The following is a 15,187-nucleotide window of genomic DNA, read 5'->3' as shown; positions in this document are numbered from 1 at the left end:
TTTTTTTTCAAGTCATCCTTCAATGTTTTATTTCCTAGGATTAGGCTTCATAATTTTTTTATGTATAATGCTTTCGATATGATAAGCCGATTCACGAGTTTGAAAAGCTAATAGGAGTTGACATCTTTTTTTTCTTAGTTTTCTTTCCGGTATTGATGATCGATGTTGTTTTTTGTTTTTTATATATATTAAAATGGCTTTGAGGTTATCCTTAATTTCTTTTTTTATGGAATTATCTTGGTCTCATGACCTAAGAAGCAAGTTTTCCAAGCTAATCCAAACTATCTTGCCCCTTAATGTCCATATTACATGTCTACCGTGCTGGCTCGAAATAGCTAACACCAGCTTTTCCGGTATTGTTGTTCGATATTGTTTTTTTTAATAAAAAATGGCTTTGAGGTTATCTTTAATTTGTTTTTTTTATGGAATTATCTCGGTCTCATGACCTAAGAAGCAGGCTTTACAAGTTAATCCAAACTATCTTGCCCCTTAATGTCTAGATTATATGTTTATTGTGCTGCCTTGAAATAGCTAACACTAGCTTTCCGGTATTGTTGTTCGACGTTGTTTTTTTTTATATATATAATAAAAATAGCTTTGAGGTTATCTTTAATTTCTTTTTTTATTGAATTATCTCAGTCTCATGATTTAAGAAACAAGTTTTCCAAGTTAATCCAAACTATCCCACCCATTAATGTCCAAATTACATGTCTACCATACTAGCTCGAAATAGCTCACACCAGTTTTTTTATCCTGTTTTTTACCTAGTTTCGTCCTTCCATATTAATTGGCTAGAAAATAACAATAATGTCCTTTTGTTCTTGGATAAAGTTTTTTTTTTTCTTATGTTATCGTGATATATATATATTCATGTTTGCTATTGTTGCCTCTCTTTGTATCCATATGAGTAAAATAAGCCAACTTATTTTAGTTGGTTAAACCTATAACCCAAGTAATTAGGTTTTTTTTAAAAAAAAAAAACATGTTTACGATGTCTAAAAATATTACTAGAAAAATAGTATGTGCCCGCAACATAGCACAAGCACCGGTCTAATAATAAATTAATCATTAAATCTAAGATTGCTTAATTATTCAACATCTTACCTTTTTAATTAATCTTTTTAATGAGTGCTTGTTAATACAGTACATAGTGTTTTTAAAAAGGTTTTTTTTCGATTGAAAATACATCTAAATGATATTATTTTAGATTTTATTTATTTTTAACATCAATACATCAAAAACCATAAAAAAAAAACCTAAGAACATTAATTTAATACCTAAATTAAAATTAGTTTTGAAAAAACATGTTAAAACCACATTATTAAACACACTCTTAATTAAAAAAAAAAAAAAAACTTCTCCACAACTAGATTATATATAGACAAACATTAATATACATGCACCTACCAAATTAAAAATCAAATGTAAATACAATACTAATATAACATTTTGTAACTTAGATATAAGACCAAGCCTAGTCTAGCTCGGCCTATTAATTTAGGTTGCGAGTCTATCTTCTTTGTTCTTCTTTTTTTCCTACCAAAACAATGTTTTATTTATTTTTTATAATAAAATGATATGATTTTGGTAAAAAAATCCAACTCAAAATGAAATATAACTTGGATCAGTTTCAAATCAACAAGATACTAAGATTGATTTGTTGTACCCATTTGATAATTACGTTTTGTTATACCAGTAGAGATTTTAGAATATCCCATGACCACTCAGAACCCATAATGATCCGATGACCTTTTGTAAGGTGTTGGTATGACCTTCAAGGGAACACTTTTTCTAAGTGTTATCCCTATTTTTTCAGTCATGTCAATGTCCTCTGGCTTGAGACCATCCGGCAAAATCCAATCAAATGAAAGCAAGAGCGATCCAAGAGCCAAGGGAAGGACACGAGAAGCGAGCGGCATGGCAGGGCACATTCTACGGCCAGAACCAAATGGTATGAACTCAAAATGACGACCTTTGTAGTCCACCATGTTTGGTTCCAAGAACCTTTCTGGCTTGAAAACCAGAGGGTCATCCCAAGTCTTTGGATCCCTTCCAATGGCCCACACATTAACTAGAATTGTTGTCTCTTTAGGGATGTAATAGCCGAGCATCTTGCAAGGGTTCATGGCCATGTGCGGGACTAAAAAAGGGAGAGGAGGGTGAAGCCTCAGTGTTTCCCTGATGACTGCCTTTAGGTATGGGAGATTCTCAATGTCTTTGTCTTCGAGCTTCTTGTGAGACCAATGGTGCTTCTCAACTCGGATTGGACTGTCTTCAGTGCTTTAGGGTTACGTAGAAGTTCAGCCATGGCCCATTCCAAAGTGCTTGTTGTTGTATCAGTCCCTGCCGTAAACATTTCCTGTAAGAAAAAATCATGACAATAATTAAGTTTGTTAGCGATTTAATTTTGTATACTTAAAAAAAAACAACTCACGGTTTATAAGAGATAAAAAAAAAAAAACATTTTACGAGATTAGCTTCAGTATTAAATCACGATCTCTATTGATTTCTTTTCAATACATATTTTCCATACATATATACCAACAGGCAAACACTAAAAAAAAATCAATTGTTTTTTTGTTAACATAACCAAACAATAAAAAATAGAGTATTGAAGGAGTATATGTTTACCAAGAAACTATCAAAGGAGTAGAGGGGATCCACCATCAATTATTTTAATTGTTAGAAACTATCAGGCTAGACAATATCTTGATATTCGATCTTTTCAGCATTAATTAACTCAGATATCCTCCTCTTCTAGTTTTTTATTGGCAAGCAATGATGTGTACCAAAAATATACGATTGGTCTCTCAACCCTTCCTTGATAGATAGATGTCTTGTTGTGCCAAAAATCTTTAATTATACTCTTTAGTTTTACATGGTTTAATTGCACTTTGCACTCTCAATAATCACTTAGTTTCTTATTTACCCCATGTATCTAGAAACATTTCCATGGTCCAAGCCATAGTTATAATACAGAGTTTATTCGGAACAAGGCTCCGATCACGGGACAGACGAATTAATATAGATTTACCAATAAAGTTTCTTTTAAAGTTCAATCTGAATTGATTTTTTTGTATTTTATCTCTTATAAACCGTGAGTTGTTAATTAGTGGCATGTGTAAGAGATAGGACAGAAGAGATCAGAACCAAAGGAAAAGAGATGCTACTTACAAAGACAATCACATTGATCGTTGTTGAAGAAAATCTAGAGGGCTCCTCCACGCCATCACCACGAAACTCCAAAAGGACATCTAGGTAATCTTTCCTCTTGTCATCTCTACTGTTTTCCTTTTGCGTACTCTCTGTTCTTTCTTTGATGAACCCTCCTGCAATCTCAAAGGCTCTTGCAACATGGAACTGTGTCTTCCTCCTTATACCTTGTGGATCAAGCCATCTTAAAATTGGCAAAAAATCAGCCATGTTAGGCTTACCTGCCAGCTCCATGACCTTACCTGCATGCTGAAAAAACTTAGCTCCCTTCTCCGATTTTGGGTCCAATAAATCGTTCGAAAACATGAGGTTGCCAATAAGATTAAAAGCCATCAAGAAAATGTATCTCCCTAGGTCAATAGCGCTGGTGCCATTGGCACTACCGTCTTCTATGTATTGCAGCATGCCATCGATGCACCTGGTTCGTGCACCCTGCATGGCATCAAGGCGGCTAGTCACAAAGAATTCGGTGGTGCATAAGCGCCTTAACATGCGCCAATGCGGTCCATATTGGGCTGTGATTATAGACCCTTCATTGCCAAAATCACCTTTCATAGCCTCATATATTTTTCTCCCAGCCAACACCGCATCATGATTCTTGAACATCTCACGAGCCACTTCGCTCGAGGAAATGACCACGTTACACATGGACCCGAGCCAAATGGTCATGATTGGACCGTGAACACGAGCCAAACTAGTAAATGACTCGTGTGGTGCCCAACCCAACTGGAAGATGTTGCCGAACACTGGCAATGGTCTAGGCCCTGGTGGTAGCTGCCCTTGCTCCTCTGAACGACGGTAACGACGTTCAGTCACCACTGCCCATGCAACCCATAGCAAGACTGCTAGAACCAGACCTGCAATTTCAGAGTCCATATCTTTCTTTGTGTGTATAACTAGTGCTGGTTTCTTGTACCCTAGGTAGACTCCATTTTATATAGAATTCCAAGCATGTCAGGTTAAACATTGTATATTGATCAAGTAAAACTTTTATTCGTCTTCTTTTGATAGGAATCTAAACCAATATATATGCGATGGTATACATTACAAGAATGAATAGTGACAAATTCATTTCAATTTCTTGATAATGACATTTATTTGTTGTTTTTAGCTTAGTACATGTATTCCTTGCTGTCATAAAATATATAAAAAAAAGGGGCACAGCCTGGACAGTGCAATAGACAGTGCAATAGACTTGAGAACATTGTTTTAAAACCCAGCCCGGCAGGTCAACTCAGGATCCGGCTAACTCGGGACTGGAACCGGACCGATTGAAATAAAAACGGGGGAAAGGAAAACCGGTGTGACTTGGCGACCCAGTTGACCCGGCAAGACCAGATCAAAAACCCGGTTACAACCCGTTAACTTTTTTTTTTTACTAAAATGATGTTATTTTGATTTGTTTTAAAAAAAAAAAATTAACCCAGATAACCTGGTGACCCGGTCAAGATCCAGAAACCGAGCCGGCCACCGGGCTAGATATAAAAACTATGCTAGAGACTACAAGAATAGCCTCCAATCACCCAAGAAAGAAGCTAATAATGCATAAAGACAATTCTTTCTGCATTATAAGCTAATAATGCATAATTCAGATACATCGGCTTGGTCCCCCATACCCCTCCTGCGGTCCCAAACCCATCGACGTATCTTCTTGTTATACGTGGATTGATTAACTTATATGCGGCATGAATTAATTGATTGACTTAATTAGCTAGTCCCACTAATTTGATTCCAAATACATCAATTTTCTTGATGAAATCCAAATACATCAATTTAGTTTGATTAGTTTTATAGATTTCACCCCATAAATGCTAGCTCAATGCATAATTTGCAAGGAGCTAAGTTGACTCCTTTGTCTAAATTCCGAACTTTAGAGGTATTCTTTGCACTTTCAAGTTAGAAACGATAGGCTTCGTCTCTTTTTTATTTTTCCCACACTTTAACTGACCAGAGATTAATTAATCTCATTGAAACTTGACCACGTACAAGGAAGAGAAGAAGGAGAGACTACAAGAGACTAGAGGTGCATGGCAAAGAAGGAGCCTCCAATCAACACTCAAGAAAGCAACTAGTAATTAATGCGTAAATACAATCTCTCAAGTGAAGGTAAGAGCTTTGATGATGATTTTATATTATTTTTTAATGCAATCTTTTATGCGAAATCTTTTAATTTAAAACAAGTACAATCATGCACATTCTTGTGTGCGAATTAAAGATAGCAAGAATGGGCAATCCATAGTGTGCTGTGAGGATCGGACTGGCCTAAATATATTTTTGAGATTTTTTTCCAAACTTTTATTGGTTTTGATTATAATAAGAAATCTCTCTTTGCTTGTGGATACAGGCACATTCGTACTATATAAAATCATTGTCTTGTGGGATTGTTTCTTTTCTATTTACTGTGACATTCTTTGTATATAATAACAATTATAGATGGTGATGCATGCATGGTGAATTGGTTAGATTTTAAAATATAATCTGATTTTGATTTTGATGGATGAAATCTTCCAAAACCTCACTACCTCAGCTAAGATATACAATAATTCAGATCCGTCGGCGGTCCCCTATCCCTCTTGCGGTCCCAAAGCCATAAACATTATCTCATATGTTACGTGAATTGGTTAGCTTTATGTTGCAAGAATTGATTAACTTATGTAGTACCCTCCTGCGGTCCCAAAGCCATCAACATTATCTAAAATAATTCTCCTGATAAAGTTCAGGCTCCGCCCCTGTTTATTAGCCATGGCAGCTCTTATGAACCAGAGTGGTAAATAGAATTCACCCATGACTAGCTAGCTAAGGTCGCAGGGAAGAAATTCGATTTGTTTTTTCACATCTAATTCATGGATCATGCATTATGCTAGCTAGGCCAATTCATCCATGCGTAATTCTTCTCAAAATTCATTAATCACTCGCAGCCTTAAATTACTTTCATCAAGGTGATTCGTACAAGGGTTAGGAGCAGGAACAGATCAAGAACATCCAACTGATGGGGAACTAAAACATTTATTCACAAAGACCTTGATTCAAGAGGACATGGTGTGGAGACTTTACTCTTCTTGGAGATTCAAATGATTACTCAGCTCATCTACGTACCAACACCAATCTGCAATGAAATTGTCACAAGAGAGAATATTGCAAACCAGGATGCATCCACCAAATCAAAGATTGGTGACCATTTACCATGAAAGTAAAAGCAAGAGCTTCAAATTGCAGAAAAATGATTATTGGCTTGCCACCGTTAAGGAGAGAGATTTTGAAGTTTGGCGACAACATTGCTTATTTTTCATAGATCATGTTTTTATTATATTTATTATTTATCAAGAAAAAAAATTAAAAATTAAAAATTTTGTTTATTATGTTTCGAGTATTTATTTTGATGTCCATTACCCAATTATTATTTACTATTTAATATAAAATAACAAAGTAATATATATATCTATACATATATGTGTTTACTATGCCAATATAAAGTACACAAACACTATTCGATTAAAAATATAATTATTTTCTCTCTCTCTCTCTCTCTCTATATATATATATATATATATATATATATATATATATATATATATATGATTAACATGTTGTGTTGGGGATATCTAGTGCTATTGGTGTCCTTTCTATTCGATCTTTTACGAGAATAAATGTTGAAGGCAAATAAATTTAGGGAAGAGTTTATTAGTTTAATAACAGGTGTATGTTTGGTGTTGCACTTACTTTTGTTTTTCAAAATATTTTAAATTATTTTTCATTTAAAAAAAATCATATTGATATTTTTAAATGTTTTTTCTTAATTTTAATGTTTTTATGTTATAAATAAATAAAATCTAAAAAAATATTATTTTAATATATTTATATTTCTTTAAAATATCATACATAATAATACCAAACACAAAATAATAAGTTGGTATTTTAGAGCTAGTATGTTTGTGAATTGTTGCATTAGTACTGATTTTATCTTGCTTTGATTTGATGGTATCTTTTCCTTTTAAACTAAATCAGTTTACTTGACATTTCATGGGAGGATTGTCATTTTTGGATTGCATGGAAAGGGGTTTTTTTTTTTTTTTTTGCCCTCTTAAGCTTCCGAATTCAACTTAACCTAAACTTCACCACAAATAACTAGGTGCTGGTCATACAATTTTACCATATAAACTCAGTATCATCCACATGTTCACATCGTTAATTTTATAGGATATAGCTTTTAGTAACCAATGTTATCTCACTTGTCCCGAACCAATGAGTCAACTTGATAAATTGTTAATTTGAGATTCCATTGAGATTGAGTTTAAAATTAAATTGATATAAATTAACTTAATTGATTTAGCGGCTGCTCCCGACTTGGTTAAAATTTAATTTGATTTTTTTTCAAAAAAATATTATTTTATTTTTTTCTAAATATTGAAAGAATACTATTTTAAATTGACTTGAGTTAATCCACTCAACTTGTAATCCAAGCCTTAGACCGGGCTGATTTTGATAACTTTGTACACAAGCTCAACAAGAAACTTGGCCTTGGTCAAGTTTCAAATTAAGCCACCCGAAAATTAACTTGATTAAAATTTGATCGAACCAGTGAGCTCACTTGCTATTTTGTCAAAAATCAGCTAATTTTTTTTTGTTGTTTTTTAAAATGATGTCATTTATTTAAAAAAAAATCTTGAAACAATATCATATTAAATTGACCTAAATAAACCTACCAGACTTGTGATCCAAGCCTTGGGGCAAGTCATGGGAAGTGTCGGATTTAAAAACTTTATGCACAATATTTAAATGAGGGACCATCTCTCAATAAAAAAAAACTTTGAGGCCCATTATTCTCAAATTTTTTGGTAACCAAATACAAATACCCATAAATTCAAGGGCCATTCCCACAACAAAAACTTTCAAATTGAATCTGCTATAATTATCCCTTCAAACCCAAACCAGTAACCACAAGATCATACCATACAATACTCCACTCACCAACGTGTACGGTGATTAACAAAAACAAAACTGTGCAAAACAAGAAAAAAACAAATATACAGAAAAATATCTGATTGGCCAGCCGACCTTTATATTCAAGTTTCGCGGCAACATCCCTCTTTCTCTCTCTAAGAGCGCTTCTCTTTTTCGTAACTTTGAAAACTCTCTTTCAAAGTTATGGAATGTGCCAGATTCCAGAGCTGCCATATTTAAGTATTGATGCCAGTTTTGTTGGTGATGGGAATGGAAAGTTATGGAATGTGCCAGATTCCAGAGCTGCCATATTTAAGGATAAGAGTTTGACTCTGATGGAAAAGAATCAGTTGATGAGGTTTTTCAAGCTGGTGCAAGGGCACTTGGCTGCCACAGTGGGGGCGGGTACTTCTGGTAATGATGGGAATGGGAATGATAATGATGAAGAGGAAGGGAAGACGAAGATTTCAGATGAGGATTTGGAGAGGCCATTTGTTGAGTACTTGTCAAAAATGCGGTTGCCTCCAAAGATTAGATCGTACAGACTGCTGTTGCCTTTCTCTATCAGTTAGCAAGAGTTTATTTGTTATTTGTGCGTTTTGTTTCCCTGTTTGGTCTAAAGTTTACTGGATTTTGGTTATCTCTGCTTGTCTGCAGGATTATTCTGTATGCTATTGCTATGGCAGATTATGATCAAGATGACATGGGGGTTTGCCAAAATTTGCTCAAGACTAAAGATGGAATAGATCGTTTGGCTCTATACCAGTCATCAGTTGGGAGGTTAATTCTTGTTTATTCTGTTTTTATAGTTAAGCAGTTATTCTCTGGTTTAAAATTTAGGTGTGCTGTAGAGCTGCGCTTGCGACTTGTATGATATCTTGATCATAAACACATATTGCGTTAACTACAAGATTATATTATTTTTCCTTCCAGTATTGAACACCACAGAAAGTGTAGGGTAGGAGCAGATAAAGAGGGAAAAAATGTTTTGAGTTCTAGTTCTGTACTGGCAACTAAAAATCTAACCTTGATTTATGGCTTGGAATGTTGTATTAGTTAAGCAATTTACATCGATTTGCTTTAAGTTTGTTGTTTATAATTCTTACTCCTTTCAGGTTTACAAATGCTTCCGGGGCCCTAATCTATCCCATTTATGGTCAAGGGGAACTGCCACAAGCCTTTAGCCGCCGCTTTGCTGTCAAAGGTTGCATTTACGTAAGTTCACTGAAAGAAACTGTGGCTTCTTTCTCTTGGTGAAATATGAACTATCATTTTTGGTTAATAGTTAAATCTGATATATTCTGTTTTGTCCATGTGTTGTGTAAGTAACTTGTTCCTAAATGTGATTGACACTGTTTGATCTGTTCTGCTGCTTTAGATACTTGGGTGTTATTTGATTTTCAGAAGAATGGTCACAGGCGTACTTGTGCTATTTTTTCCTTATATTTTGCGGGAACATAAAAAAATTGCAAATAATGTTTACCTATTATACTATAGAACTTTGTTATAAAGTGAACAAAAAGAGTTGTTGCTTTGTCAAGCTAACATGCTCACCTGCTTTCGAGACTTCTGTCATACAGGTTCTGCGAATGCCAGTGACTGCGTTACTTATGGAAAAGGTGCTAAAATATGCTTATAATGTTTAATACATGGACGACATAAAATGTTACAGTCACCTGTTAGGGCAAATGAATTATCCTTCCTTAACTTTTTTTTCCAGGATAGTGGGAGTTACAAAGGTGTTCGATTGGCTTCTGGCCAGGACATATTTAGCCAGAAGCTGGTTCTGGATCCATCCTTTACACTTGCCTCACCATCAACCTCTCCATCGGATCTTCTGCATGAAAGTTTTAACTTTTTGAGCACCAGAGATGTTAAAGGGAAGGTGGCCAGAGGGATATGCATCACACGAAATTCCTTGAAGCCAGATACGTCAAATCTTCTGGTTGTTTACCCCCCTCAATGTAAGATCAGCATATAGTTTCATTTCTGTTCCTTATTGAGTTTATAGGAATCATACGGCTCAAACTTTTTATCCCTTTTGTCCAGCCCTGTACCCTGAGCAGATTACATCAATTCGAGCTCTCCAAATAAGTGGCAACTTGGCTGTTTGTCCTTTGGGCATGTGAGTTACCACCAGCCACTTTCTTTTATGTTTTTACTTTCCTTGACTTCTGATTCTACTGCTGAGTACCTGTTAGGACTGCATTTGTAACATGAGTAATCATGCAAGATCAACATGAAAAATATTAGGGAGACCTTGTCCTTGCTCACCCCATTCCTGGATTTATGTGGACTCTTTTGGAGAGGGTTCAAAATAACTAGTACATTAGAAATACATATATTAACCGTGACAAGTTGGAAAGGTAGCTAGTAGAAATTTCGAATCTCATTTTGTTGTCTTTTGAAACTTTTGTAGTGCTATTTCTATTTATCCTTTGAAATCCTGCTTCAATCAAAAGATTTTTGAGGTCTAGGATTATATCTAGCGAATGTCTTGTAGATCCTGCTTGGGATGAAAACCTTTACAAGGAGATAATAGACATCTAATTATGTTCTTCAAAATTTTTCCACAGTCGTAGCATCATTAAGGTGATAATAATGGATGTCTTATTCTTTCATTGAGAACTAATACTTCCCATAGTACAATAACCCCCTGCCTCTCAAAAGAATATGAGATCCTTGAGTTAACAATTTCTCTGATTATTTGTTTCAGGTTTGTGCTCTATCTTTCAGCTTTGTGTGATGATGCCATTCAAGGGAAGAGGTTACTAAATGCGGCTATGAATGCCCTTCTGACTTTTCCTGATCCTGTAAATTCTGAAAGCAGTTCCACAGTTCAGAGTGAGACTAGTGAAGAGAAACCCACTGTCATTTGGAGCGGGTTGTATATGCAGGAGATGTCTACGGTGCTTCACGTCTTTAACTTTCGTCTCTTACTATTAGCATCTCATGTGTGCACACATGTGCTCATGCACACAAGTGGGGGTTATAAGGCGGTTTAGTTTTATCTTATGTGTTGGTAGTTTCAAGTTCAGCTTACACTAAGCTCACATGTGGGGCTTAGTACATAGGGTGCCTCATCATAAAAGCTTCAGGTTACTTCTCTTCTGGCACGTGCCTGCCTATCTGGAGTGTTAGAACCTGATTGCTGCTGCCCTTGTGTTCCCTTCTTCCTCTCTTGAATCTCCCTCCCTCCTTCAATTTATTCTCTTGATTTTATTGAATTTCTTCCTTGCATGTTCCAGCTGCCTCTATTTTCTTCTTCCTGTACTTGTTTTGGGCATGTGGAGTCCATCAAAGTTGTCTCAGCAGGTCACTTACGAGTCCCTTCAGTTCAACCATGAACTGTTGCTCAATGATCTCCTGCTTCATCTTTCTTTTTTCTGCCACTGTCATCAGTCAAATCAATCCTGAACTCACATTAGAGACCAGCCTCGATCCATTTTAACTTTCCTAACTAGATCCTATGATCATTTTTAAGCTGAATGAATGGGTGTGCTTTAATGGTTTCAATAGGTTATTACTCTTGCTTGCTTTAATTCCTTTTAATCTATGACCTTGAGTTGGATTGACTTTCTTTTATTAAACGTTGCTTGAGTAAATTTGTAATTTTTTGGAAAGTGATGGATATAGATGTGCATGCATTTAGGTTGATAATGGTATGCCATCTCTTTTGTTTCAGGGTCGATTTGATTCTATAAACTTTGCTCCCATGCCCGATGGAAATCTGAATTACAACGATATATTAGATGCAGCTTTGAAGGTATGTTATCCTCTATTTAACGTTTATGATGCTTCAGGTTCTATTATCCTAAATGCCTAATTTCTGTATATCATCACTTGAGTGTATTCCTGCTTTCTCTTTTATGTCCCATCCAACAAGTTGTTAAATAGGAAAATTAATGTCAGTGATTCAACAACCACAAGCCAATATGCATGCTTACTAGATCACATTGTATACCCACAGATGTCGCTCGTTGATTGTTTCATGATCTCTTTATTGTCCTCTTGCCTGTTATGTGATTAGACATAGTTCAGTGACACTAGGGAGTTTTTCATTTGTTTTGACCGACTGAGAATTCAATACTAGTGCTTCTACTTGACAGCTCTTTCAGGAGATGTATCCAAATGAAGAAAATTTCCCAGAGACAACTCCACCTGAGAATTCCGAGGATGATATTGGACTCACTCTAGAGACCTAGATATAATGCTGAACTGGATCAGTTTGCTAATTATGCTGCTGTATTCAATCACTTCCCTATCTCTGCCAGCAATTATCCGGGCATTATGTACCTGGTGCGTTGTAGTTGTGGTGGCATCGAGTGGTTTATGAAGCTCTATGCATATTTGTTAAAGCAGTTGAGGGGAAAACAAATGTGATGCTACTACACACGTTTCCTGTTTTGAGAACTTCAAAAATTCAGAGATGCTTGGCTTTTCAAGCAACTATTTGTTGTAAAACATGATAAAACGCATCAGATAGATCACTGTTACATGAAAACTTGATGATAGAGTTAAAATACTTCTTTGTAAACATGACAAGTGAATCCGTAATCAGTGGAAATTTGTTGATTTCAACAATTATTAGTTTGCTCGTTATCTTTGTTCTTTGATCCATTGACGTCATATTATGCACAGCCTGCCAACATTCTAAACAGTATTAGGTTAAATGGAGGAGAAATGGAAGACTCCCAATTTACAAATTCTTTTTAGCTCTTTGAACTTCCTATCCTAAAATAGAAAAAGTCTGGGGGTCAGAATCACGGCCTTCCAACCTAGACGGTGGTTGTTTATGTGGTTGTGGTTGTTTTTATTTTTGAAACAAATTATAAAAAAGTCAGAATCATCAGCCCATCCAACTTAAAAGGGTGTTTGTTTATGTAGTTGCTTCTACTTTTAAAGTACACCATAAAAAATAATTATTTGGTAACTAAGAAAATGTGTTTTATTTCATGAGAGACTCACCATGTTTCGTGTTTTAAATGCAAAAAGTAGTTTCACGCTGCTTATCTCTGCCTCCACATAGTGGCTATTCACTTTTGTAAAATAAGATTGAATTACAAATGTAAACAGTGGAGAGTGAATATTCACTCTCCTTTGTGTGGAGAGTGGAGAATGTCTCCATTGTTCTGGCTGGACCAGATTCGGTCTAAATTTTATTCTATACTATTCCGGCTGGACTAGATCCAGTAAAAAAAATCTATTTTTTTTTTAATTGTGTTTTACTTGAAAAACTGATGTTTAATATTTTTCAATGACACTACATAAATTAGAAAGAGATCGCATGATGACGTAGCATTTGCAGAATTTGATCGCAATCTCAATTTTGTTCCTGATGATATTTTAATTGATTTTGTTGCATGCTCAAAAAACTATGGAAACTATAGTCTTTATCGGAAGAATTTCTTACGTGATGGAATTGTAGATAGGTTAATGGAACACTAAAAAATATTTAATATAAAAGTGTTATCTATTCAATAATGTAATCAGAGTAGTTAAATCTACAATATTTAAATTAAAAATCTTCAATATTAATATATATATATATATATATATTAATATTGAAGGTTTTTAATTTAAATATTGTGTGTGTGTGTGTGTATTTAGTTATTTTATAACCTTAATTTGAAAAGTATTTTTTACCAAACACATTAAACTATTATTTATTCAATCACAGTTTTAACCAAACATTTATAATTTTATCCTTGGTAGTCCTTAAACCTTCAATTTATGTTGTTTTGATCACATTCTCAAATCATGTTTTAATGTTTCTTCAATAAGATCTCAGTTTGTCTATCCACCTGTCGTTCTGAATAATTGTGCATGGTTGATTAATCCGAATTATATTTTTATTATCATTTTTTTTAGAAACTTGAAATTAGATTATGATAGCTAGGCAGAATGGGTCAAACCCAACATAACTTAGTCACTAGCTCAACCCAGTGACAAAGTTGTGCTTACAAATGGCAGAACGTGAATTATAATTCATGTTTTGCACGTTTACATGTAGAAAAAGAAGAAGAAGAAAAACAAGAAAGGGAGGAGAAAAGGAGAAGGTTACGTGATATGGAGGAGGTGTTGCTGCCATTGTTAGGAGGTCTGGTATGGGGGTGTGGCTGCCGAAAAGGATGAGGTGGAGAAGTTAACGCTCCTGAGGTACAGGAAGATTGCAATGGAGAGAAAGAAGATGAAGAAGTTGGCGATGGTGGTGGTTGTCACTGTTACCAGTGAGCAGATGGGTTGGTGGAGAAGGTTAGGCCACTCTTGGTCATGGTGGTATGAGGTAGTGGTGGCTGAAAAAACGGAGGAGAGAGAGGTGGAAGAGGCAGACGAAGAAAAAACATTGATTTATCTACCAACTTTGGCCTTGGATTTCTTGATCTCAATACATGGAATCCTGCTAAAATTAGGCTCTCAAACTTAATTTTTCTCCAATTAAACCCTTAATAAAATTAATTTGACCCATTCAGAGTATAATTAAGTCTTTGCACCTAATTAAATCCTTTAATTCGACTCAAATTAATTCTTAAACATAATTAAACTTTTAATTTGACCAATGATTAAATCAATTTAGCCTATTAAAAATCTAATTATGTCCTTGTATTTAATTCTTATTCAGATTCATCCAATAATTATTTAATTTGATATTGGATTTGCATTGTTTCTTTAGTTTTGGGCACAAAGGGGTACGATCAGGGTTTCGACTTCGTCCAAAATTGCAACTTGATATTATGCATATTTGAAATCCTTTCTCATCGAGCTTTTTCCTCATCGCCAGTCTCCTTACTATTATTATTTATTTTTATTTTTAAAGGGAAAAAAGGGGGTAAATTTAAGGGAATAACCTAGAAATGGGTAGTGGCATTTTTAGTGTGCGTTTGTTAATGCAGTGCAGAGTGCTTTTTGAAAGTGTTTTTCAATTAAAAATATGTCTTTTTCAGATTTTATTTTATTTTTAACATCAATACATCAAAATCATTGAAAAACACCTAAAAACATTGAAAATTAGTTTGAAAAATAGGTTAAACTG

The 15,187-nt window shown here is 34.8% G+C and overlaps 2 protein-coding genes and 1 pseudogene across 3 annotated transcripts in view; 2 read left to right on the top strand and 1 right to left on the bottom strand.

Moving 5' to 3' along the window:
- LOC118047654 (protein ALWAYS EARLY 2) overlaps window positions 1-15,187 on the top strand; it is an 81,034-nt gene that overhangs the window by 4,825 nt on the left and 61,022 nt on the right. The window lies entirely within an intron of this gene.
- LOC118047658 (iridoid oxidase-like) lies at window positions 1,628-4,206 on the bottom strand (annotated as a pseudogene).
- LOC118047631 (rab escort protein 1) lies at window positions 8,400-12,726 on the top strand. Of its 2 annotated transcripts, none has more exons than XM_035056971.2 (9): window positions 8,400-8,692; window positions 8,812-8,934; window positions 9,270-9,369; window positions 9,735-9,773; window positions 9,875-10,118; window positions 10,204-10,279; window positions 10,871-11,063; window positions 11,840-11,920; window positions 12,264-12,726. In XM_035056971.2, the coding sequence occupies exons 1-9, from the start codon at window positions 8,490-8,492 to the stop codon at window positions 12,357-12,359; spliced, it is 1,155 nt and encodes a 384-aa protein (XP_034912862.2). In that variant the 5' UTR covers window positions 8,400-8,489; the 3' UTR covers window positions 12,360-12,726. The 2 variants fall into 2 exon arrangements, with proteins under 2 accessions (XP_034912862.2, XP_073265345.1); XM_073409244.1 differs by having other exon boundaries at window positions 8,582-8,721; window positions 12,264-12,724.

Source organism: Populus alba, chromosome 5 (assembly GCF_005239225.2).
Source record: "Populus alba chromosome 5, ASM523922v2, whole genome shotgun sequence".
Taxonomy (NCBI): domain Eukaryota; kingdom Viridiplantae; phylum Streptophyta; class Magnoliopsida; order Malpighiales; family Salicaceae; genus Populus; species Populus alba.
This window is presented reverse-complemented; position numbering and strand designations above follow the sequence as displayed.